The sequence below is a fragment of the Anguilla anguilla genome, chromosome 1 (genome assembly GCF_013347855.1).
Source record: "Anguilla anguilla isolate fAngAng1 chromosome 1, fAngAng1.pri, whole genome shotgun sequence".
NCBI classification, from domain to species: domain Eukaryota; kingdom Metazoa; phylum Chordata; class Actinopteri; order Anguilliformes; family Anguillidae; genus Anguilla; species Anguilla anguilla.
The window spans coordinates 75,855,240-75,866,846 of NC_049201.1; the positions used below are offsets into that span (position 1 = coordinate 75,855,240).

At 43.7% G+C, this 11,607-nt stretch overlaps 1 protein-coding gene across 1 annotated transcript; it reads right to left on the reverse strand.

Annotated features, from left to right (window-relative positions):
- Window positions 1-4,699: 4,699 nt before the first annotated feature.
- Window positions 4,700-9,563, reverse strand: LOC118219609 (protein NYNRIN-like). Its single transcript, XM_035402930.1, has 2 exons — window positions 7,162-9,563; window positions 4,700-5,754 (listed from the first exon to the last, which is right to left on the reverse strand). The coding sequence occupies exons 1-2, from the start codon at window positions 9,080-9,082 to the stop codon at window positions 5,648-5,650; spliced, it is 2,028 nt and encodes a 675-aa protein (XP_035258821.1). The 5' UTR covers window positions 9,083-9,563; the 3' UTR covers window positions 4,700-5,647.
- Window positions 9,564-11,607: the final 2,044 nt, after the last annotated feature.

The following is an 11,607-nucleotide window of genomic DNA, read 5'->3' on the forward strand; positions in this document are numbered from 1 at the left end:
TTTCTTTTCTTCTTCTTGATTATGGTAATCATTTTCAGGAGGTTCAGACTGGATGTTGCTCTCAGTTGGACTCCCTGCGGTCTGAGCCCAGCTCACCGGTATGATGGGCTCTCCTGCCACTCTGACGTGCTGCAGCCGGGATATCACCTGAAATCTGGCAACCCTCCAAACCAAGGAACACTGCTGAGTAGATATGCATCCCTCACAACAGGGGAGGATTTAACACACGCGCACACACAGTAGACACACAGATACACACACACACACACACACACACTAAACACAGGCACACACACACACAGTAGACACACAGATACACACATACACACGCTTTTATATATTTAATATTTTCCGCCAGCCAATAGAAATACACCCTGACCACTAATTTTACTCCCTGTGCAGTTGATCAAATTTGGGTTGAGTGTCCGGAGACAATGCGACCTTGGGACCGCCCCAGAGGCCCAAATTCGCCGCTTTAAAAGGCCAAACTAAACTAAGAACAGGAACGACACAAACTGGCACAGGACACATCCCAGAAAGCTTACCTGTGCACTAGCCGCAGTGCTACCCCTAGAGAATATATACCCCAGTTTTCCCCAGTTCTAAAGTCACTTCCCAACCCCCCCCCCCCCCCCCCCCCCCCCGTTTCCCAAATACATTAAGAACATAGAAAAGAGGCTGATCTGAACTGGACAGCCCACATATTAAACATTAATGTACAAATCCTTCCAAATGAAACAAAAGGAGGCCAAATACCAAAGAGCTGCTCTTTTTATATTCAATTAAAAACTTTCATATCTCAACATATCCTCAATTTTCCGGGTACGCATACACATCCACGAATGCGCACGCACACACACACACACACACACACACACTAGCAGGCATGCTTAGCTCTCTCTAGTGACATTGTGCTCCACTCAGTGAGCAGTTTTGGGCTGCGACACACATTCTGAAACGGGGGACGTCCCAGAGGTGCTGATGGTTTCATATTGGGCACAACGGGGCAGCTCTGCCACAGGAACTTCTGCCCAATGTGGGGCACGTCCCAGCATGCAAATGCCTATCGGACCGCCATCGGACCGCTGCCTTCCCTCTACCTTCCGCCCACAGCTTGCTGCAGAGCAGGTTTTGCACAATGACCTCGGACCAGCAGCTGTCCTAACCATAGACGGCTAGTGGGGGCCGCTGCTGTGGCTAGCGAAGGCGCGTTAGCGCAGCGAGAAAACGCCTGACCTTGCTGGTTGCAGTGGTCTGCCCATTAGCAGCTTAGATTGCACTATCCAGCATGCATAGCTGTAAATGAGTGCTGATATACACTTTTTTTTGTGTGTATATCATGTGTACAGATAAACTAACTATTCATTTATGTCTCATTACCCTCACTTACAGCATAGAACCTTTGTCTTACAGCACAGAACCCATTTCGCACAGCATAGAACCATTTAAATACAGCATGGAACCCTTGTCTTACAGCATAGAACCCTTTTACTACGGCATAGAACCCTTGTCTTACAGCATAGAACCCTTGACTTATAGCATAGACCCACCGAATTACAGGAAACCTTGAACTACAGCATATCCAGTCAACAGAAATAAAAATTAAATTTATGCAGCAGATGGTGAAATGCATATTTTTTCCAGCAAGACTTGACTCATTGTTTTTTTTTTCCCACTAATCAAAAACTAAACACACACACACACACACACACACACATAATAGACACACAGATACACATAATAGACACAGGATTTTGCGCTGGAATCCGTACGCTCGATGCCGAAAACGCAGACCGACCCTCGATTTTCGAACAGCGCGGTCGAATGTTCCTGGGGTGGCGAAACGGCGAACGCAACGCCGGAGCCGCGCGAGTTAATAGCACTCCGAGGCCCGGGGCGAGGTCGACGTCATTAAGAGAGAGAGAGAGAGGGGCGCTTCCCGTTCAGGAAAGGCCCCAATTTAAAAAAAAGCTTTCCCTCCAAACCCTCCGAGATGAGGGGGGAATGGTTGAGCCGCACCCAAAACAGGCCCCCCCCCCCCCCCCCCCCCCCCCGCTCACATCCACTTCAGAACGGGCCGTGATAACAGCTAACAGCACAGACGCAGACTGGCCGTCAGTATGCAGCCCGCGTTACCCTGACACCGCGCTTCACGTGAATGTAATGCAGAAAAGACCCTCTGCTCTTCACTGTTTTGCTATCTTAGGTCCTACCATGATGGTACAACATTCACAGCCCAACAATAAATAGTGTAAAGTGCAGTGCCGTGAAAAAGTATTTGCCCCCCCCTCCCCCAAACCACCCCCCATCCTGATTTCCTCTTATTTTTGCGTGCTTGTCACACTGGATGGTTTCAGATCTTCAGACGAAAACGTGATATTGGACAAAGGGAAAATAATCGAATATGAAACATTTTTAAAAAAATAAAGATATAAATTAAATAATAATCTGGACACCTGTCATCAAGTACTGTGTAACCTGTGTATTGGTTGTTTTTTAATAAAAAATCCACAAAATGACATTTGCAGAAACGTGTTAAGCCAACCGTAAACTAAAACCCAAGTTTCATACTGAGTTGCAATACTATGCAGCTCAATATGCTTTGCAGCGGCCACATCAAAATGTCACATCCAAAGCTGAATTTCGAGCCAAGAGCACATTATAGATTTAAAATGATTTCTAGAAGCATGATCTATGCGGGCAAAAGGTCCCAAAACTTAGGAAGGTCTTCTGCAGCAGCTGCTCCCCCCCCTGCCCCAGTGTGAGCAGTGCGGGGGGTAACAACGCCGGTTGTATGATAGCATTTGTGTTTTTTTCTGCCACACCTGAACGACTGCCAACACACCTGTAAAACCTTAACATCATTACACTACATTACATTACAGGCATTTAGCAGACGCTCTTATCCAGAGCGACTTACACAACTTTTTTTACATAGCATTTTTACATTGTATCCATTTATACAGCTGGATATATACTGAAGCAATTCCAGTTAAGTACCTTGCTCAAGGGTACAACGGCAGTGTCCTACCCGGGAATCGAACCTGCGACCTTTCGGTTACAAGCCAGCCCAGTTCCTTACCCACTGTGCTACACATCAGACGCTAACGAGTCTCCATTAAGTCTCTAACGAGAGCCGGGAGATCTCGGTAACTAGCCGGTAAGAAAAGCACAAAGAATTTAAATTTAACTGACGTCTCCAGGAACATACATCACCCTGGTGACACGCAAAAATGAACAGTGGGCCTGGACCACTTCCGCTTTGATGGGGATTCAAGGGAAGATAGATCTATAACCGTGTAACGGTCAATTAGCCTCAAAAGGGAGGTGGGCTCAATATCCCCGTACATTCATTGACTGGTAAGGCTGTATTTCAAACCCTAACACGAAATTTATGGCAGTGCGAAGTGGCAACAAATTACAGTTAGGCTACAACAGCCATCGCTCTCGAGGTGAACCTCACTGGATGGCTTTAACTTTACAGTAATAATGACACTACGCAACCATAAAAGACACAAATAAATTTCACAAGCTTTTTTTTTTTTAATTTCTTCTTCTTATTATTTTTTTTGAAAAACCATATTAGGTCATTGTCTCAAATGTTAGTGATGTTAATAAAGTTCAACAAATCTGTCATTTGAGTACTTTCTCTTCAAACAGTCTATATGCATTTGATGTATTCGGCAAGATGTGTCTGGTAGCCATCAGGTTTTTAAGACTGTATGCAAATACGACTGCAATGTTATCATTATAACATCTAAACTGTTCCAAAATTCAAATATTTGGCGTTAGCATAATAATAAGTTCATAAAGGTCTTAAATAAAAGTTCATAGTTCTATTTTTTGGGGACCTTTCTGAAACCCCAGGCCACTTTTCAAAGAATGGATGGATCATCATGGGTAAAATACACCTTTGAAAAAAGGAGCAACAAAAAATAGATAGACAAGGTAAGACTGAAGAAGAAATAAACAGAATAATACATAAGAAGGCAAATATAATATTTATAAAGGCTGTAGGCTAACAGGGGATTGGTGAGGAAGCTGAGCGGATTGAATCGGCTAGGTTTTGAGAAGGGATTCAAAATACAGATTTGAGAGATGCCGGTGCAGTCCCAGGTGTGGCAGGAGAGAGTGTTCCACAGCTTTGAGGCTTTCAAACACCTCCCCCCTACCCCTCCCCCCCCCCCCATCCACCTCAACCACCCCCCACCACGTCAGAGTGGGACGTGTGCCCCGATATTCTGCTCTTATAAATAGGATAGCTACACTGCTCTATGCAAACATCTGGAAAAGGACCATAGCCACCATCCTTTGAACACAGCAGATACAGCCTCAAGTCAATTTTGGTTCAGTAAATTAGGCCTGAATAAATTCAGCCTCAGTAAATTAGGCCTAAGTAAATTCAGCCTCAGTAAATTAGGCCCAAGTAAATTCAGCCTCAGTAAATTAGGCCTGTGTAAATTCAGCCTCAGTAAATTAGGCCTGAATAAATTCAGCCTCAGTAAATTAGGCCTGAATAAATTCATCCTCAGTAAAGTAGGCCTGAGTAAACTGAGCCTCAGTTTAAACCTCTAGGCCACAAGACTGCATTACAACTGGAACGGCTCTCCGAAACTTTAAAATAAGGATTGGATCTTCCAGTTGTAATGCAGTTCTGTGGTCTACAGTGTAAGAAAAAATAAGGTTCCGGATGAGAAAATCTTGGTCTTCGTAGAAACTGTCTTTATTGGCAAAATATGGCAGCAACAGAAAATACACGTAGCATGTACTCTGGGAGCATCGAAGTCAAAATGCACCCCGACTGTCTGTCTTGGCCTTCTTTTAAGCTGTTAGTTGTGATTTGATTAGTGGTACCAGTGATGATTGGTGAGTGAGATGATTAGTTTCTGTCAAGAGTCACACAATGCCTTAGCAACTCTGCTTTGTTAATCACTCCCGAGTCAGTTTCATTCACCTTTCTCCCTCTCCTGGCTGATTGTATCAATATGGCACTGTCAGTCTTTACAGTGATACTGAAGTCTTGTGAGCTGTGAACTAAGGCTTTCTTTCATCAGTGGGCCCAAGTATTGCGTTTTGGCACAACCTCTGTATTGAAGATTTGTAGTTGAACTAAAAATCTTACATATCCCCCCTTTGATGGTTTATTTGCGAACATGGACCATCACTCATTTGGATACTCTTGCGGTTAGTCCAGCAGTATGGTTTCTTGGTATGGCATAGAGCATCCTTTACTCACATGCCTCTCCGGATACCCTCCCAGCGGGTCGCTCTCAACTGCTGATGGCCTCTGGGTGATGCCCTCATCTCGGGATACACCCCTCGCCATTGGACTATTACTGTGCCTCACACGCCTAGGTCCCATGAAAGCTTTTGCTGCCTTGTCCCAGTCACAGACCAACCACACTGTGACTTCTAATCCATTACTGACTTACAACCAGGAGAGAGAGAGAGGTAACCAAACCCGACCATGAAAGTATTCAACAAGCATAAGAAACCAATACATGTGTGAAGAAGTGGGTGTTTTGAAATGATATTTGTTGGGAGGAGATATGTGTGCTTTAAGAAAAACCTGGTGTGATGCGAATGGTGTATGATAATGCTTGCTGTGTGACAATCAGTGTAATGAGAGGTGGGGGAAAAGATGCATTTAAAACAAAAAAAAACAAAATGGGTGAAGGAAAAAAAAAATGGACATTTGGCCAGACAGTACAGGGTGGTCATAACAGTGAAACAATGATAATGAATAAACATTGCTTTCTATGCAGTGTTGTAGATACCTGCCTTTTTTTTTTTTTTTTTTTTTTTTTTTTTTTTTTAATATTGATATCAATATCAATAACAAAAATAATAAAAATAATAATAATTTTTTTTTTTTTTTTTTTATAATAATTTTTTTTTTTTTTTTTTTTAATATTGATATCAATATCAATAACAAAAATAATAAAAATAATAATAATTTTTTTTTTTTTTTTTTTTTTTTTTTTTTTTGTTGTTTTTTTTTTTTTTTTTTTTTTTATGATATCAATATCAATAACAAAAATAATAAAAAAAATACTTTTTTTTTTTTTTTTTTTTTTTTTTTTTTTTTTTTTTGGTAATTGAAATGATGATGGTGTCTTTGTACATAAATATCTGACAAGAGATTGCCTAAACCAACCAAGGTGCTTGTCTAAGACTACCACTTGAGTGAATGGTAACCTGTCGTTTCAGGATAGCACACATACAATACATTATTATGCTCTGACATAGGATGAGCAGGAAACAGATACTGACAGCTATTTTGAATGAAATTTCCCAATCTCTTGTTGCCTAATGGATGAAAATTGTGCACAGTATAGTTCTTTTTGCATGCGGTTAAAAGCTTTCCTGGTCTTCTGAGTGATAATTGATAGTGCAGTTGCAATGGTATGGATGTTGTTTACCGTCGTCTTCTCCTCCATCAGTCCTTCCTGCAAGTACGCATCTGTTTGGAGAACTTGTGAACCAATTAATTCCTTCAATTTTCCCTCATTCTTCCTTAAAAGTTGACTGTCCATCCAGTTAGACACTCCCAACCCAGCTCCAGTTGCGCTAAGTGCACTGTCCATGAACCCCAATAATTTCCGCCCTACTGGGGTTCCCGTTGAATGTGGAGTTTGGGGCCCCTCTGCCTGTTTTTCCATTGATGACCTGGTTGCCACCGCACCATGGTACTTCAGAAACGCCGTTGTCAATAGGTCCTTGTAGATGTCAGCCACACTCTCTCCTTTGCACAGCTCATCAACATCTGGAGACCACGCTGTCAGGTTCACCAGGACTGGTACATGGACCCACTGGACGTTGTTGATCAGGATTCCAGGATATGGTCTTGTCACTATGCCTGACTGGGGAGCGGGTTGCTGTTCTGGGCATTCCTGGAGCATCGCCACTGTCATCGGCAATATCAACATTAGGACACTCCCTCGCATCTTCGTTCTTTTCCTATCTTCCTGCTTGATCTGAAAAAAATAAAAGTGTACACAAAAATCAGTGCCCACCCCCCCAACATTTAGACAGACACAAACATGACGTGCGATCAGTTATTCTCTGTTCTTTTGTAGAATTTTAACTGATCCACATGAAACCATTTGTTTGTGGTTCGTCGTGCTGTTGCCTTGTACTGGACTTTATATACAGTTTCTCCACATTTGTCAATGACTGTGTATGGGCCCTTCCAGTTAGCTGACCATGGCCCAGCATGATGGTAATTCTTTACCATTACCTCATCTCCCGGCTCAAATTTTTGCTCACTGACATGTTGGTCATAATACATTTTGTTGTATTTCTGAATCGAGCCAATCTGTTGAGCCGCTTGCTGGTACATAGCAGGTAAAGAAGAACAGAGGTTTTTCAGAAAGGTTTCAGTCGCCCATCCCTCTATCATGGGTCTCGGCACCTCTAGTAGCAGATGTTCTGGCATTCGCATTCCCCTCCCTGTCATCAATTCATGGGGGCTGTATCCTGTGCTTTTGTGAACAACCCCTCGCACAGACATCAAAATACTAGGGAGATTTTGAGCCCAATTGGTGCCATTTTCCAATACCATTTTTCTCAATGCGGTTTTGAGTGTTCTGTTTGTTCGTTCAACCCCGCCTGAAGACTGTGGATGGTGAGCTATGTGTAGTTGGTGCTTTATCCCAAGTAGTTTTGCCAAGTCTGTATGAATTTTTCCTGTGAAATGCGTGCCTCTGTCACTTTCCAGGCTAAGTGGCAGACCCCATCTACAGTAGACTTGTTCCCATAATACCCGGGCTGTGGCGGATGCGGTATCGGACTTAATTGGGAACGCCTCTATCCATTTAGTGAATGTATCTATTATGATGAGAATGTACCTGTAGCCTCCTCTAGCTGCAGGGAGTGGACCTACATAATCGATCTGCAAATTTGTCCACGGTCCTTCGGCTAGACACGTGGGCCTCAGTCGCCCTTTCCTTTTCACTGGTGATGGATTAATCTGGGCACAGGTTAAACAATTTGTGCAATAATCTTTCACATTTTTGTCAACGTCTGGCCACCAAAACATGTTTTTTAATCGGTCTTTTGTTTTTTCTATACCTAAGTGCCCCCCCTGATTGTGGATATGATACAAAATATCATTCCGCAATTCTGTGGGTGGGATCCATACTGGAATGTCATTTCCAGTGTACAACAGCATGCAATCATGGACCAGGAGTTGTGCATCAAACAGAGTCAATGGGCCCTCCAAAATTGCCTCCCCATTCTGTTTCTGCTTGATTGCTTCCCGCAAAACTGGATCCCGTTGCTGCGCAACCTTAAGGTCTGTCGGTTCCCTGACGTTTACCACAGCAACTAGTTCTGGTTCCGGTTCCAGAACATGGAATGGTCTCCCTGCTACAGCTGCTTTCTTTGCTAGCTCGTCCACAGCTAAATTACCATCTCCATGTTGGCTTACTCCTTTCTTCTGATGGGCTTTCACCTTTAATAGAGCAACCTTATGTGTACAGGACTTGGCTGCTGTCCACAAAGCCTGTATGGGTCCGACCTGTTTTAAAGGTTGGCCATCAGCGCTGGTGAAGCCCCTTTTCTGCCAAATGGGTAAATACTCAGTGAGAGAGTTAACAACAAATGCAGAGTCTGAAAAGATGTTTAAGTCTGAATCTGGAAAAACTGAAAAGGTCTGTAGGACTGCTGAAATTTCTGCTTTCTGAGCTGAGAAATGAGATGGACATCTGTAAAGGAAATCCCCATTGTCCGAATGAATCGCAAAGCCAGTATGATACTGACCATCCTGCCAATATCGGGACCCGTCCACATATACATCAATGGCTCCTTCTATAGCGCACACTTCAAAGACACTGTCCAGAGGCTGGACAGGTTTAGTGTCACAAGTGTGAGGGTCACCTTCATAGAGAAGTGTACGGGGTAACATGCATGAAGATTTGTACACAGTTTTCAAATTTTTGGAACCCAGATCCAAAGTCCATCGTGCTAATCTTGAATTAGATACTCCTTTCACTTTGCCATTCAAAAGAAGCTGAAGGGGTGTATGGGGAGTATGGAGTGTCACTTCATTAAAGCCGTAAATGTACTCGAAATGGGACATTCCCCAATGAACTGCCAAAAGGTGCCTGTTACATGAGTCAAATGCTTTCTCAACCGGAGAGAGCACACGGGAGGCATATGCAATGGGCCGCAGATTCTCCTGAACTTCCTGCAACAGAACTGCTGATAGAGCTTCCTCAGTGGCTGCGGTCTGCAAAATAAATGGCTGTGATCTGTCTGGATTACGCAATGCAGGAGCTTTAATTAGCGCATCTTTCAATTTTTCAAATGCCGTTTGATGTTCTGGACCCCAATCCAAAGCATCAGACTTTTTCTTTTTCCCCGAAAGTAAGGAGTTAAGCGGTCTGGCAATATCAGCAAAGCCTTCAATAAAGTCCCTACAAAATCCGACTATCCCCAAAAATGATCTTAAAGCTGTGACTGAAACTGGAACTGGAAGTCGCTGAATAATCTCTACCTTGTGTGGATCAGGAGTGCGCCCCCCTTTGGTAATTTTAATGCCCAAATAAGTTACTTCCGATTTGAGAAGTTGAGCTTTCTTGGGATTCAATTTGATTCCTGCTTCTTCAAGGAGGTGAAGCAGTTCTGCAAGTAAACTGACATGCTCCTCCCTTGTTGCAGTCTGCAACAATAGGTCGTCAACATACTGAATGAGACATTCTGGTCTAGAAAAAGCACCTAGCACATTTGCCAAACACTGGTGGAATAATGTCGGTGAGTTAGCAAAACCTTGTGGAAGCACATTCCAAGTGTATTGGGTATTTTTAAATTTGAATGCAAATTTGTATTGGCAATCAGGATGCAGTGGGATGGACCAGAAACCATTGGAGACATCTAGGGCAGAATAATAGTTAGCTTCTGGGAGAAGGGATGCTAGAACATCAGGTGTGGCAGCTACCACAGGCGCACATGTGGGGGTGCACTTGTTGAGTTCCCTATAGTCAATACATAAACGCCATGAGTTATCCGGTTTACGTACAGGCCATATAGGAGCTAGGCATGGAGATAAGCACGGCCTAATGATACCTTGTTCAAGTAGGGAGTCAATTGCACTCTGCACATAGGGGTTTGCTTCATTCGGGTAGCTGTACTGTCTGAGAGGGGGTGGGTCCCGCCCCTGCACATTCACCTCTATGACACCCGGATCAATGCGACCACAATCATGCTTGCTTTTAGCGAAAGCCCCTCTGTGTTGTCCTAACAGGTCTGATAGCTGGGTATCATCATGTGACAACAAGCTATCCAAATCATAATCCTCTGCCTTCTTAATAGCAAACACCGCATGCACATCAGAAATTTCGACTAAATCATCCCCACTCTGAGTATTGCGCCAAATACAATTATTGCCATAATCGATTATGTATCCCCGCCTCTTCATTATGTCTGATCCCAAAATATTGCGAGCATCACCAGTTGTACTGAACCAAGCCTTAGCATTAAAAGAATCACTGCCAATTCGAAAAGCCAAACTGTCCGACTGAGAAGCAATAGACACTGTACCATCAAAACCTTCCAGAGTAATTGTATTCGTGGGATTGCGAGGGTGACTATCTGAGTGTATAATTGACAAGGAAGCACCAGAATCCACTAGCCAACTGTTGCATCGGCCTCCAACAGCAACATTTACAATTGGCCTACCATAGGTATCTCGTTCCAAAGGTGCAATGTGGTTCACGGAGGCCTGGAACCCCTATGCTGAAGCATTAGCACATTTCGATCCCATCCCCTTATTAGCTGCGCGCAATTCAGCGTTTTCGGCGCTCAGTTTTTGTAAAACCGACTGCATTTCACTGAGCTGTTTGCTAATCTCCGAATATGGAGATGTTCTTTTTAATGTTGAGTTGCATTCCCTGGCAATATGTCCTTCCTTTCCACAAGCATAACATAAAATTACCCCGTTTGGGTTAAACAAGGGGGGCCTTTCACCCCTCGCTTGTCTCACATCCTCCGGCACATAACCTTCATTTTTCCACGACACCGATTTACGAGTATGATTCGGGCGTGATGTGGTCTCGGCCAGTGCAGCCACTGGTTGCTTTCTAGATTGGTTAATGCTGAGATTCATGTTATATAGCTGTGTCATTTTTGCTACGATATCTGCGTATGCGGCATGCGAATCTATATGTAGCGCCAAAGCCCTCCGAGTATTCGAATCGCTTTGTGCAATCAATGCGGATTTGAATGCGGGATCCTGTTGTGTTAAACCAGCGATGCCACTATAAGACGAAAAGGCTTCCCATAGGCGCGCCGCATATGCGGCCGGGTGTTCAGAAGGACACATCACTACTTCCCTTATCTTTTCCCAATCCACAGCACGAGTGCCCAAAATGTCCAACAACCCCGTTTTTCTGCGTTGTTGGTTGGCCTCCCGATTTTGTATGTCCAGTGGAAGCGCACTAGCAAGAGCATGGGGTAAACAAGCAGACAAAATGACACATGCGTCAACATCAGTCAATCTATGTAGGCCGACCATACGTTCAAAATTCGCAAGAAACTCTACCGGATCTCGCTTTGAGGGAACAAATGCACCAATACTTTTTACGAGAGCCTCAATCTCGCTCGGAG

Excerpts from the sequence above, each read along its gene's own strand:
- LOC118219609 (XM_035402930.1), bottom strand. The coding sequence starts at position 9,082 with ATGTCCCATTTCGAGTACATTTACGGCTTTAATGAAGTGACACTCCAT. Across the intron at positions 5,755-7,161 it reads CACAGTCATTGACAAATGTG|GCAATGTTTATTCATTATCA; the intron begins GAGAAACTGTAT and ends ACTGCATAGAAA.